We start from the raw sequence: 15,640 nt of genomic DNA on the forward strand, positions 1-15,640 counted from the left end.
TGACACCTGGTGTTGTTTCCTGCTGAGCAAAACCTGTACTGGTGTACCTTTATCTTACTACAGCAATGTTAATGGATTGAAAAACACAGTTGTAATTAAATATTTGTGTTTTAGTAAGAAGCATATTTGTAGATTCCATTCATACCTGCTCCCGGGGAGGAAGGCTCAAACATACTAGATGTATCACTGCACGTGTTGGAAGCTTGCTCTGAGAGCTTCTTCTTGGCACTTCCATCTGCAGACTTATGTGACTTCTTTTTATTTTTCACTAGAATTTTGTACATTAAATCCATAGGACTTGGAAGAGGAACCCCAGGTTCAAGCTTTCAGAAAAGAAAGAGAAATCTGTTACAACAGAAGAAGAAACAAGCTTACAGCAATTTCTTAAGGTCTACATAGAGCACGATAATTTTGTAACCCCTCAATAAGTCCTGTTAAAATGCACCTCTTGAACAACAGGTAACCTTCATTAAGGGAAACAGGGCTATGGAGGGCGTACAAGAGAAGAAAAATACCTCATGAAATGGCTACAGCAATATCTTCAATAAGAACCAGCTCAAATAAGAAAGCAAACATTATAAATCAGCGGCTACGAGAATCAATCGCAATTAGAGGATTACAATTCAGTGTGTCAAAACAACCTTTGCATCAGAAATGATATGACTAAGTCACCAACAGTACAAATTGTTTAAAACCCTCCTTTAGACTCCGTCTTGGACGGCTGCATATAAAGACTGACACAGGACTGAATAAAGTAAAAATTCATAAGATATTTGTGATCTTACAAATACCAAACCATATTACCGGGTATTTCTCCAATGGATCCATAAGCAATGCATCTCCAAATATTAATCTGCAGTACTCTGCCATTTTTGCCTGTTGTTTAGGGCTAATGGGGAGAAAAGAAAGAAAGAGATGAGTCCTACTAATGCTACAGACTGAAAGCAGCAGTAACAGAATACCTAATATCCCTAAACAAGATATAATTTCCTGATTCAATCACTGTGAATTGTTCACTGAGACATAGATATATCATGCAATTATTCTGATTCCTTTGATAGAGCTTATCAAGAGGATGACACATGAAGTCACTAAGCAGTTGAATAACAGTGAAACTGAACTTTGGAGCTGTATTTTCCCCACGTACTTAGCAGAAAAAAAAATAAAAAATAAATGAGGATATCAGTTATTACCTTTGGGGAAATAACTGCTGCATGGATTTACCTCTTTCAGACAACATTTTATTCAAAGTTTAAATATTTTCCTCCTTGTGTTACTTTACACACACGCCAAGCATTCTTCTTACGCCCCCTCTCCTTTCATCTGCATTATTTTCTTACTCATCATACCTGACCTAAGGCATCAAAACCCTAACAGTTATACACATAGCAGCCTACACTGATACGGTCCCAAACATTGTAACCTCACATGGTTGTGCCCTTGTGTCTCTAGGGCACTATAACAAGAAGAAGAGGGAGAAGATATAACTTGGGTTTCAAAAGCAGCAAAAACTCATCAATTAAAAGTACCAATAGAGAAGCAGCTAGCTTCACCTGAGATTTCCTCTCAGCAGCCCACTTTCCCAATGTATTTGTTTCAGCCTATGTGAGATAAGTGATTTGGGTGCTGTGCCTGTAGCATGACAGTTCCTCCAGCTTGAGCACTGCTCCCAGATGCAGCTTTACAATGATGCCCCTCACATGGTGCTGGCCCAATTCGCAGACCCTTGCAGGTGAGGTTGGCACCAGCAGCTTGTGCTGCTCTCGCCTCCTGCTGCATCTTCACTAGCAGAAGTCATAGCATAGATGTAATTAGTACTAATGTTAAGAGGCATTATGTCAATTTAGAGAATTGCTGTTATAAGTGCTGGTGTAACTGCATTTTAAATTAAATACTGCATGCCTGTAAAACATACATAGCTGGGACCAATATAAATACACCAGGTGGAACTGCTCAACGATTACTTTAGCTTGTTGTTTGGGTCAACAGTCAGATCCTTTATTTCTTTATTTTCAAATCAGATCTGGTGTTGAATTTTACCTTAATAAATTACTTCAGTGGTCCTGACATCCTCTAGAAATAAACTCAATCTCAGCAAGTTTTACTCATAATCAGTTTTCCTAAAGTGTAACCCAATAATGAAATTGCTGCGTATCACAGTGCTAGGAGTTTCGGGACTGAGGATAGGTTACATTGCTTATAAATATTACTCAAATCATCTTAACATGCAGTGCAGTGCTAAAACTCACCCTCTAATTTTATACAACTGTGCATGCTTGTTATATATGCCTAATAAAGCCCGTAACATCTGAGCTTAGGTTTCTTTCCAAAATTCTCGTTTTTGATACTCTCTGAAGTTTTGATTAAAGTTTGTTTAATACAACCTCTTCAATTATTGTTAACTATGAACCACATACTACTGAAGATACGCAGTTGACATAAGTGGTTATGTTACCATGGAGCTACTTTTCATGACAAAGTAGAACTGGACATATATGAAAAAAGCAGCGTTCATTTTTCTCTTGTGAACCAGGAGTACAGCGACTTCAATGTCTATTTTGCCATTAGCCACCAACTGAGCACTTGGCAATGGAGCTCTTCCTGAGTTCAGCAGGGCCAAACCAGAGCTAAGATAAAGGCTGGGTGGCATTTGAATCAGAATACGTAATTTCCCCAAGATCAGCAGGCTGACTGTCCCTTGAAGCAGATACAGGGTGAACTGGCCATTAGCTCAGTCATTTACAAAACATACTGAGAGTAGGTTTTAAATTATTCCACCAAGCCATGGAAGTGCTGCACGCAATTTAAATCACTACAGTATTTCATTAATTTCTTTTACATGCAGCCAATTCTGCAAAAACGCTAAGAGCCACTTTTAGCTGAGGATGGAAAATTAAGATGAAGACAGGCAAGGCAGTGAAACTAAGAACCCACAAGGGAGATGGTGACAGGAGGAATAGATCAGGCAATGACAGTGCTTTAGCTATTTCTAACTGCCAGCTACCACGGAAAATAAAGGCACACCATTCTGCTCCAGTAACAAAGCAGACCACAGCTATCACCTACAAGGTGTCTATAGGAATTATTTCTATCATCACCACTAGTTTATCTTGTGAATACACCCATGCTCTTAGGACCCAGAAAGTACAAGGGACACTTCCTTGACTCACAAGCGCACAATAATTAGCCGTGAGTTGTGACACCAGCATTTCTGAATGGGCACATCGACCCCAAAAAAGAACATTTGATAATAGAAAAAGGATGCAGAACTTTCATCTAATAAATTTCATACAAAACAGAGAGAACAAATTCTTCTGATGGCCCATGTTTAATTACATGGTTGCCTCATAGAGCACACTGCGAGGACTTTCATTTTTGCAAAAGAGAAAAGTTCAATGCAGCACATTTTGGTTTAGCACATAAATTCCAATGTAATCATTTCGCAGAGGGGAAAAAGGAGGAAAAGGAAAATTAAGAAGTAACAGTTCTTAATAGTATAAAAAAAAAGTCTTTCAATACCAGACAATGTCAAAGAACAAAACTCTTGACATAACAAAACTACTTTTCTTTGTCAACTTGACCGTATGAACTGTTATTTTAAAAAGCCCCCAAGAAAGAACTTCAGAAGTTTAGGATATAAGAATTATGTAGGAGTTCAGTATTTAAACAAGCGGTTCCCCTTGTGATCCCCACAAATACACGCTTTGTTTTAAGAGAGAGATCATTAGCAATAGTATTACTATTAAAGTACTTTACAAGCTGGAGTATTTGTTTCCTTTTATTTTACCCTCTTTTCAAAATTATGAACCAGAACAATCAACGTGTTTTCTCATCTGTGGTGTTAAGAAGCAGTGAGTCAGCTAATTCCTGAAGAAAAAACAACCACATCTATAGTTATTGGAAATTCTAGCCTTCTTTTAATGTAATGAAAATGGATTGTCTCAAAAGAGCTAACTCTGTCTGCTGGATGATTTTCACTTGGTGCATATGGATGGTTACCATATGTGGAATGAATGCATATGCCCCTAGAATGTGTCAGGGCAAGGGAAGATAAGGCAGTAACATGATACCTGGAGATATGGAAGTACAGAGAATCTGAAGAAATGTTTTCATTAACATAACTGCATTGCTTGTATTTTACTTCACTGTGTTGGTGCTACACTTATTATGAAGGTCACTCATAGAGGCTCTCTGGTACTACCTCACAACTACTCTTAACACTGTATTATCACTTCTGCAGAGGTCCTTACTCTGCATAAGGCAAATAAAGAGACAGAACCTTCCCAAAAGGGTTTAAAATAATTTAAAGCGCTGGAAGAAAAAGTGAGAATAATTCCATTAATATTTGAAGAAACAATTCCAGCAAGAAATCAGTGGTATGAATAACTGTAATTAAATTTAATCTTGGAAGACATCTATGGATACTGCTCAAGGATCACTTAACCTTTTTGCTATGTCATCAGTGCATTTCTAATTATAGCCTGTCTGCTCACAGATTTGCAGATACCTTATCTTCTTGTAAGCTCAATTTTAAACATCAAGGTCTTCTTGAGGTCTTTTAAGAGTTTTAAGGTCAGTTTTCTCTTTGTTGAGAGAAGCATGTCTTTTCTGTCTTTTCTTATTATGGTCTTTTTCAGTATCCACATTTATATTTTAATAAAAATGGTAGTATGCATAATATTCTATATATATATTTGTATATAATCTAAATTCTACAGCTTACTTCCTTTTCTAAACTTTTCATTGCATAAAAATAGACGAGGATGAATACAAAGCAAAGTTAAAAGAAACAGAAGTTATTTACATGCCATGCATTTGAGAGGAATCCTACAACAAAACCTGAAAGAAAGTAAAAGGAGATGACTAACACTATGTGCTAACAAACAATTCATTTATTTCTCAAGTGAACAAAATGTGTTAAAAATACCCTTGTGAGCTGAAACCAGGGGAAGAAAAAATGCATTTTAAGTTCAGTGGTAACAAATTCTCTCATATGTACATTGCTGATGTATAACTTATTTAACTCTGATAACTGCAATGCCTAACAGCCATGCATAAAAAACAAAGGTAAATCACACTTCTGTTTAAACTAATGCCAACATTTCCATCCACTTGTAGGGAACCTGCATTTCACCCATGAATACTGACTCTTGTAACTTGACAATCAGAAGAGAAAATTTGGTCACTCTGAAGTAGGAATTGATGCCATTAAGATTTGTTTTGACAGTTCTATGAAAACACTTAGCACTGCTTGTTAATACTCACAAACTCAATTTTAAGATCTAGGAGAAAAACAACATTCCAAGTAAAGGAAAAGACAAAGGGAGCATTCCATGGAATTAGGTGAAGGTTTCTCTGAGTGTCATGACTAATTGCAGATTTCTGTAGAAACTAGTGAAGAAATGAAGGGATAATTGTAGCAGTCAGTAAAATAACTAGAAATTATTTTCAGCCAAAGCAAAATTAGAACTCACACGCACCAAGTCTGATGATTTACTGCAGTAAGAAATCATGAACAGCAATAGAAGCTCAAGAAGAGAAAATATTTGATATTGATTTCCTAGATTTGCTTTGCTAAAAACGTACATAATAGAAATATATGGGAAAAAGAAAAAAATGAGATAATTCATTCTTTCATGACTGGAGTTCTTATGAAGATACAGTGGTTTCTGTGGGGGAAAATTTGAAAGATAGGAGTAATGCAACAGTAATTCTGGTTTCTCTTTGACACATTCATGCAGCGTCACCACACCTTTGACTCTGATGGAAGTTTCACCTTACAGTTTTCTGCACGTAACTTACATCTGACTGAAGTTTGTCTTACACAATTATTTACGATATTTTCTTAACATACAACAAACCACTCTGGAAGATTTAAGTCTTAATGACTTTAGAGTAAAAAAAAACGTAACTGCTCTGTTTAAGATAAATTAGAAGTACCTTCTCCAAAAATACATTTTAACAGAAAGAGAAGAATGAAGGCAAAATGAAGCGGATTTAAGAATGGTGGCTGAGAACTTTTCTAAAGCCAAGAAGTTGCATTTGGAAATGCTGTGAAAAGCACTGTGAATTAAAACCTACTGGAGTAGTCAAGTATAAAAGAGTTGGAAGTGTTATGACTAACCCAAAAAGAAGAGAGTGTGTGGAGTGATTAGAGAAAGAAATTAAATGCAGCACCTGTGTGGTCTTTTTGAGGAAGACAGAGACAACTAAGCAGGATTTAACAGTTAGGTAGTTTTTCTAATCATAACCATGCTATCTTATAAAGTGCACAGTGCAAGCATGTATTTGTCAACAAAACATAGTGTAAGTTTATTCGGAAAGGTTATAGGATCATAGAATGGCTTGGGTAGGAAGGGGCCTCAAGAATCATTAAGTTCCTCAGCACCCTCTCAGAGAAGAATTTCCCACAGATGTAATCTGAATCTTTCCTCCTTTAGTTTTAAACCATTCCCCCTTGTCCTACCGCTATCTACGCATGTAGAAAACTGATCATGTGGTATTATACGGCAAAGGTATTGTAAAGGTAAAGGCATTGTATGTCGGCTCTTGGATTTAAAATTTTTCTACTTAATCCATTTTTGATCATTACTGTCACTCTATTCTTAAACACATCCATAAATACCTTCCTCCACCAGTTTCTACTAAAAAGAAACTTCCCCCTAAAACAGTGGGAAAGCAGCTAGCCCTCACCTTTTTCATTTTTGAAAAGTGCCAACATCTTTTCTAATTCATATTAAATCCCCAAAGCATCCCCAAGTATTATTTTTGATTTTAAATGAAAGAAATGTTTCTCAACCCAAATTGGCCCCAGAAGCACTGAAAATGTTTCTACAGAAGAAAACAAAAGGGAACAAAGCAACTGAAGCTAAGGCACATGCTGTGTGCCAACATCATCTCATTTGGAACTATGTGGTGCCTACACAAATAAACAAACGAAAGATTACATAAAACACAGAAATGAATATCAGATCTAGGTTAGTAATTACAACACAGGTAATAAGGACACATTTAAGTGTTCTCATTTTTTTTTTTTTTTCCTCCTTCTCTTATGCAGTAAAATGTGCATCATAAGCAATTAAAACAAACAACCTCCTCACCCAAGCGAAAACAGCTCAGGCAGATGGATTTTTTCTTATTTTTTTTCCTCAGAAGTGAAGAGTTCCTAGCTTCCCATTCCACCTATTTTGTAATCCTTACTAATCTATGCCTAGTCTTGGTAGAGAAGTGGTTCTTGCATTTACTTCTAACATGAGAAACAGACCAAATACAGAATATGACTGCAGTGCAAAACAGGTGCAAGCAGGTGAAATATTGATTAATTTCCTTTGATAAGCACTACTTCAGTAGAACATACCGAGACAATAAAATTAACAAGATTTGTCTCATAATTATTTAAGCTTTCTCTGTATATTTAATGAATCTAAATATTCTAATACAGGAAGGTTGTTAAGAACATTCCAAATTCATTCTGATGATTTGAGCTACTTAAGCTGATATATGCTTTTAGCTTGGATAAGAGCTGTTGATCACATCAGATACTAAACCTGCCTCAACTTCATTCATAATCCTGTGTTTAGTTATAAAATTATAACACCATATGGGGAAACCGGGTAATTACTTACGAATCCACGTGATTTTCAAAGGAAAGGAGGATTGGAAAGGGCGATGTCTTAAATGCACACTCAGCAATAGCTTCTATTACTTCCTAAAGAATCAAAATACACACAGTTACAAAATCATGTCTCTATAGAAACAATATTTTGGTGTTTGAAAATAGATAAGACCTCGCTGAAATTGTATCCAAACTACCTGAAATCATACTCAGATCTTCTATCCTAAACATCCTTGAAAGCTATGCATGCACTTTTTGCAGCAACCAATTTTTTTCAGCCTGAGCTGTAACCACATCTCCAAAATGTTTGATGTGTCTCCTGCATTATGCTTCCCCAGAAATGACCTACGCCTGCTTAAATCAGAAGTCCAAATGTAAAACTTGATCTCAGCACAGTGGTGTTCCATGCCCGAAGCTATATTTTTCATTAATTATTCTGCATAATAATGAACACACTCTGACAAACTCATATTTTCTACACAGATATCTCGTATCACACTCATAATTGACACAAGTAGATACCTTTAAAATCCTTAGTGACTGACAAGTTCTAATTCTCTGTTCTTTGTTTTGTGTTTTATTTGGTGTTTTTTTTTTTGTTTTTTGTTTTGTTTTGTTGTTTTGTTGTTTTTTTAATGAGAGAAACCCCTCCAGAGCAAAGAACCAAAGGGAAGGAAAGGAGAAAGTAACTCAATTATAACAGCATAGTATTAATCAAAAAGGGCCCAGAAATTTAAACTTTCGTAGAAGCGTCCTTTTGCCTTTGATAGAAAATAACAACTGTAAATATAGTAGCTTAATCATTTGGTGACACTAATTTTAGTGAGGTACATGATACAGCAATGCACTCAGCATTAGAAGTGATTCACAATTTCCTATTGGAATATTGATCTTTTTTTTCATGAGAACTTACTGAGTACTGAAGATTTTACTGTTCTTGATATCAGCTTCTGAAGTCTGAAAGGTCTCATAAACCTGTTCCATCCCAAATCATAACAATGACTTAAAATTATAAGATCTGTTTATTTATTATTTATTTCAAACCAGCACTACACGGGGATTCCTTTTATTCACTTTCTGTACTTGAGAACGTTAGAGTCAAAAGTGTAAAAGTAAGGAATGCACTTCCTAACATGAAAGCAGACTTTCCAGTCCATTCCTTCTGATTTGGGGCTGAAAGCAATAATACATACACCATCTCAAGATCAGCTGATGTAAGCTATGGTACATCCACAATTTACAGCCTTTATGAAAGGCATGCACTGTCATAGCATGTCTTACAAGATGAGAAAGTATCTTTTTCAGCACACTCCAACAGGTGATGGATGACTCCATTTAATGAACTGCAACCATCCAATATATGAATGCCTCACATATCACTAACCATTCACATGCTTCAACTAAGTCTTTGAAGAAAGCAGAAAGGCAAAGTGTTTATTGAATTCAGTTCAGTTTTGGGCAACTCAGAAAAGAAAGAATGTTGAGGTGCTGGAGCAGGTTCAAAGGAGAACAACAAGGGTTGTAAAGGGCTTGGAGAATATGCCCTATGAGGAGAGACTGAAGGAACTGGGGCTGTTTAGTCTGGGGAAGAGGAGGCTAAGTGGAGACCTTATTGCTCTCTTCTAATATCTGAAAGGAGCTTACAGTGAGAGCAGGGTTGGTCTCTTCTCACTGGTGACAGGACAAGAGCAAATAGCCTTAAGTTGTGCCAGGGTAATTTTAAGGCTGAATGTCAGGAGAAGCTTCTTTACAGAAAGGGTTGTTAAGAACTGGAACAGGCTCACCAGGGAGGTGGTTGAATCACCATCCCTGGATGTGTTTACAAGCTGTTTGGATGTGGTGCTCAGAGACACGATTTAGCCGAGGGTTGTTAGTTAGGGTAGCATTGTTAGGTTGAGGTTGGACTAGATAATCTTTAAGGTCTTTTCCAACCTAAGTGATTCTACGATTCCATGATTCTATTGGGAGGACAGTAAATGGAAAGCATTTAAGGAAGCTGCAGTTTCACACTAGTTGTTCTCCCATAGGCAAACATACAACGGAGTGACTCTTGCTGCACACTCTTTCCAGCAACAGTAAATTACTGAAAGCTGATGCCACCTTACAATGGTTGTATTGTGAGATTACATTACTCTAGTAGTTTTGCCATTGCAAGGGAACAGCAAGGCTGAGAATAGGATTACAAATTTAAGTTAGGTTACCTAACTGCTTCCTACCCACATCACTGGTGTTTGCTTTGTCTCTACCCACTTGCATCCTACTCCCTTTGCTTAAAGAGCATGACTGAGGGCTTGAGAAGACTAGAGACTGGATACGAAAGCACTGCTAAGAGCAGTCCTGCGGACCTTCATGCTCTTATGCACTGCTTTAGCTGTGAATAAATCCATGAAGACATTTTCAACTGCATTCTCAGTTGCAAAAAGGGATAAAATTCAGCATGTGTGGAGAAGAATAGCCTGGAAGAGTAAAAACCAGGATGACGTTGATGAAATTTGAGGATAAAAGCTTCAGATATTGGTTCTGTGGCACAATGGTGATTCAGCCTCACAGTGCCTTCAAATGTAAATGCAAATTCTCTATGGTCAGAAAAGAACAACATGATAAGTGCCACATTTTACTTCTGCTTCAGAATGACTCACCTGAAACAGATCCCCAAGGTATTTACAAGTACACAGATTCCTGGTTATGGCATGAAAAATACTGGTTCCCTATAAGATCACATCCTTGCAGCAGCTTGCAGTCTGCTGCTGAGAAGAATCTTCTAAATATCATGAAGCAGTGCAAAAAGAAAACAAACAGGAAAAAAAAAAAGCACTAAAACCCCAAAACAAAAACTCCAGCAACACAGAAATGGCCAGTATACATTGATTCTTCCTCTGCATTTCAGAAAGTCTATCTGAGGCAGCGAAAGGAGAGGCAGTGGATGTCTGAGGCATTGTGTGCTGCAGTCACGCTAAAAGCATGAACTGACAAATGATTCAGTAATCAAGACCCAGTAATCACTCTGAATTGATTCATGTACTTCTGACACATCATTTCACTATCATTTTGCTCCTCCTAATCCAAGCAGCGTATGTTGAATGTTGAAAAGAACAACAGTAGTCAATACATTTATACAATTTCTGTGGGGAGAAAAATATTTGCCCTGAAATGACATACAAAACCCACTTGATTTGCTCTAAAACCCATTTCACACCTCTCCTGCCAAAACAATGAAGTTGTTGAAGTTCTAAGCTACCAGGATGATTCTCATTCCTACCAACACTTCTTTTAAGAATCAGGTTAATTTTGTTTTAAATTCCTCCTCACCGAGGAGAAGTTGAGAGCTGTCTACTCTAACTAAAGGACTTTTAGCAATCAAACTCTGTGCACATAAACAGAAATGGTTTTCATCAGTTTCATGAGAAAGTTAATACCAAAAGTGAAAGAAGGTCATGTTTTACATTTTCCTGTGATTAATTAAATCAGTGGAGAGTTAAAAAAAAAACAAATTGACAAAAAAGTAACGCTCTGGTGTTGAGTGAAATTTGGTGTTTTGTCTGTGTAGTAGCACTGTTATTTTTTTTTTTCCCCTCAAGGAAGGCAATATAAGACAAAAGAAAATCAACAGCAACTCATGCTTCAGATGTGGGAGATGTGCTTCAAATTTGTAATTTGTAGAAAAACCACATCCCTCACCTGCAACACAACCAAACTCAGAAATGGATATTTTTCTAAGTCTTCTTGCACACCGTTGAGTCTAGAAATGTATTTCCATAGCAAATTAGTGTCTCAGATGAATAAGAATTATTTCTTTAATCTTCAAAAATGGTATCTCAAGGTATCATTACAACCTGCGCTGACTACCAATATTAACACCATAGAAAAATCCCTCCATCTGGTTCCTCTAATGCTTCAGATCAGAAACATCTCTGACAATAGCAACAAGGTAACAATTTAATGCTATGGGTAGGGTACTACTACCTTTCATTGCATAAAAGGGAAATGGAAGATGAAATTCAGAAATACAGATGATAAACTAAGGATTGAACAGCATTAATATCCCCTCACAGTCTCCAAAGCTCCTAAGTTTTCTCCCTCTTGTGCTTCAGATCTTATCCCCATTCTTGATGGGTAGCCATCAAGAATCCCTTCCTCTGCAACATTCACCTCTTCCAATAATTCCAGAAGTACTCTGAAATCTCCTTTTAAAACACCTTTTTACTTGTAAATTTTTCCTCCCTTCTACCTTTGCAGCACTATTCTAGCAAGGAACTTGTCATGTGTTTTATATGAAAGAAACTGCCCTGGCTGAAGCCAACCACCCCAGCACACTGTGCTGCCATACCTTGAAAGATATTTCAGTTGTCATAGTGAACCCGTGCGTAATGACTGGCTCCTCTTCAGCTGTTCTCCCTTTCCAGCAGTCCAGCTCCACACAGCGGCAGCCTGACAGAAGCACTTGCCGATACATCTCCACTGAAGAGTTCCCGGCCAGCTGACCAGCTGAGGCAACATAACAAGGACATGATAAAAGAGAGTCATTTTAGGCCTCGGGAATAAATACAAATAATCTAATGATAATTAGAGTTAACAGCATATTTTACCCTCGGCTGACAGGAATAACACTCAAGGGCATATAAAATATGTAATGATTTAATGGAAATGACTTAGGCAGAGTCAATGTCATGGTTTGCATTCTGCCATAAGTTAAACCATTGTGAGTGAGGAGAAATAAATTCATCAAAACCAATTCATAAACTTCTGTTAGACAGAGTTGACATGAAATAAGTTGTATCAGTTCTAAGGACTTTGTTACCCTGTAACAAACAGAGTGAAATTCAGAGACAGCTCAGGACAGTAAGTTCTCAAACATTATGCAATGTTCAATGCAAGATAAAATCAACCTCCTGCATGATCACTAATGGTACCATGCCTAGGTCTCAAATCTATATTTTAACACTCTAATCACTGTGTTGAGTTGCTCAGTAAAATTTCCTATGCAATATTATATTATGTAAGAAGAAATTAGACTGCCAATATCCAGCAATGACATTATATAAATCAAAAAATAAACAAGGAAAACTTCTTTCTTCCCAAACTCAGGAAGTATTAAATACTAAACAAACAATTCCAGTTCTGCTCAGGAAAGGACCTACAGCCACAGCACTCTCCCCTGTTCCAACAGGCTGGGTTCCAGTTGGATGGATACAAATTTCTTCAAGCACAGAGGGAAAGATAACAGAAGACAGGCCTAACGCTTGCTTTCTATGTTAAGAAAATGGATGCAGCTTCCTGCTTTCTAGCAGATGTATAAAGAAGGTTTTCATGGATCCTTTGGAGGGAATTCACTTGCATTCTAAGGAGGCAGTGAGTTCATTTATGCTAAAGATTCTTCACCGATGGGAGTTAGACAAAATGTTTTATCCAGACAGGCATACAATACAGTACAGATTAATCCTTGTTTTATTGCCTCTTTGGCTCTATGTTTAGGTTTTATGCTGAGAACTATATGTTTCTGTTTGCTTCACCAAACAGCACTGCCTGTTTTCTCTGCGTTTTTATGTTTCACTATAAAAAGGAACAGAAAATCTCTTCTTATTGGAAAATTTCTGCTTACTGTGTGTGTGTCTGATGCATGAACTGAAACAATCATAAACACTCAAAACATATTAATATTACACTCCCATTGAAATCCATAAGATTTCTCAGCATCTTCTGGAACCAATGAGAAATACATGTTTATAACACAATTTGGCTTGTGTTGGAAGGTTCTGAAAATCTAAATGGAGGCAGCAAAGTGATGACGTGTCTCTTTTTTCCTTCACTTTTTTTGTGTGCTACTCCCCCTCTTGATAACGCCAGGTTATCTTTACCCCCACAGTAACCATCTTGGTGCTATCTCAAGTACCTGTGGTAATTAGTGGCTCTTTGTCTTTACAGGGTACAAGCGAGCATAGCACAGATCAGGGTACAACAGCACACATTTCTGTGTATTTATACCTAAGCAACTGACATCAAATGGATCCTCTGAGCTCAGCTGCCTGAAAAAGCGCATTCACTTAGAAAACTTGTTTTCACGGTTCTCTTCCCTTGGTTTCAAAACACTTTGATTTGCATTTTGATTAACAAATTATTTTATGATTAACAAACGACTGTATCTGCTGAGAAATGACCGGTCATTATTGCCAAGCATTTTGGACTACAAGATCCATAACCTTCAAAAGTGCTTAAGTAAATCATGACATGCATCATTTGCCATCTAACACTCTTCCACACTACCTTGTTAATAAGGCTCAGCCCTTTTGGAAGGATTCCTGCTAAGGGTAAGAGGATGATGCTTAACCTCCAAAACATTCAATCTTAAGAAAGACTCCTAGTCCGATCACAAAATGATAGCAAGGGTTTCAATGCTCTCTATAGCTTATTTTTCTAAATTTAGATTATTAGGGATGCTTGCTCAGTTTTTTTTAACCAATATTTTTTATAAACTGTCGTGTCACCTGCATCTATTCCAACTTGTGCTAACACAGAAACTAAGGAGAATAGCTGCAGAATGATAGTTTTAATATCCTGAGCACAGATAGCACAGATTAAATTTGTAATACTGGAAATTGAAAACATTATTTATCCCCTTCTATAACACATACAGAATCCACAATAGCGTCACAATACTTTTGCCACGTCATTTCTCAAGTAGAAACAGATTTTGACAAAAATCAGCTTTTCTAGTAACATGGGGCCAAATCATAACTGACACACAAAAAAAGGACACTAAGACTAACGAGCCTGTACTTACACATGCAAGCTGAGAACATGACTCACGTTTTCCCATACACACCAGTTCCACACTTCCATAGCTTGAAGTGACTTGTTTCTCAGCAAATGCATTTTTGTTAGGTTTATTCACTGCTGTTTTTCTAAGTGCAAGACACTAGCAATGCATGAACTTAAAATTTAATTATGATCTTAAGATATTTACCTTCCCCAGTGTTGGTCCCAGTTGCTTGTTGTCCTTTCATTACAGCTTGAAACAGAAGCTGCTCCTGCCACCTTACCCACTTACCACACCATTTTCTCCCAGCATGAAAAAGAAGCCGCCCTACATAAATGTGATGCTAGACCTCACCTTTTCAGGGATGTCCCGGAAAAGCTATTCCTGCTCTTGATCTACGTTATAGCTTTCAACATGCAAACTCAGACCCCCATACTACTGGGAGCCTGACTTTTGAGTTTAGCAGTAACAGAGGGTGTGTTTTTCAGGTTTTCCAGACACATTTATCTGAATTTAGTCTCTTCTCAAGTTATTTCACCACAAACAGGACTGTTGAATTAGATCTCATGCATGGCAATTCTGCTACTGTTAGTCTAAACAATTCTCTTGCCTTATACCTGCTAATTTAAATGCATTACACTGGACCAAGGTAAGCTATGTGGCTAGCTTGGTCCAGCCAGCACAGGAATACACTTGCTGTCAGTACAAATTCAGGTCCAGTTGAGCAGAAGATGTAACTCTTGCATAAACCAGGAAGGCTGGGGCTGAGTCCACATTTGTGCTTAGCTGCCAGTAGCACTTGGGCAGCTGCACTGCTGCAGCCAGGCTATGTAACAGGACTGGCACTGGGTGTATGGGCACCCAGCAGTGGGACCTACTAGACCCTGAATCCTTGCAACCCTCCTGCACACACAGCTGAGTCTCTCCAACTGCACTGAGGGCTCAAGACCCACAGGGACCTACTAAAGGAGATTTTCCTCTGCCCTTCTCAACACAGTTTTATCTTTCTTAAAGAGAGGGAAAACAACAGTTCTCTTATTTCACTATACTGTCACTGGTTGGCCTTCAAAACACGCAAACAGGAAAAAAAAAAAAAAAAAGACAAAAAGGGGCCATAGAAGACACAGAAGATCTTGAAAAACTCATAAAGCAGTAGTGAACAATATACTATTGACAGGTAACAAAACACTTAAGTATCTTGAGTTTCCTTCTCAAGAATCCAACATCCAATCTCATCAAACAAGCTTCCTGTATGAATTTTGGTGTCAGTC

The 15,640-nt window shown here is 37.6% G+C and overlaps 1 protein-coding gene across 4 annotated transcripts in view; it reads right to left on the reverse strand.

The window, feature by feature from the left end:
• The window catches only part of PLCB1 (phospholipase C beta 1), a 345,117-nt gene that overhangs the window by 93,944 nt on the left and 235,533 nt on the right, over nt 1-15,640 (reverse strand). For all 4 annotated transcript variants that reach the window (XM_015857085.2, XM_015857086.1, XM_015857087.2 and 1 more), the window contains exons 11-14: nt 11,943-12,100; nt 7,626-7,708; nt 805-889; nt 146-323 (exon numbers count right to left, since the gene is read on the reverse strand). In XM_015857085.2, the coding sequence (XP_015712571.1) occupies nt 146-323; nt 805-889; nt 7,626-7,708; nt 11,943-12,100 (504 nt within the window). The remainder of the gene's footprint in view (nt 1-145; nt 324-804; nt 890-7,625; nt 7,709-11,942; nt 12,101-15,640) is intronic.

Source organism: Coturnix japonica, chromosome 3, assembly GCF_001577835.2.
Source record: "Coturnix japonica isolate 7356 chromosome 3, Coturnix japonica 2.1, whole genome shotgun sequence".
Taxonomy (NCBI): Eukaryota; Metazoa; Chordata; class Aves; order Galliformes; family Phasianidae; genus Coturnix; species Coturnix japonica.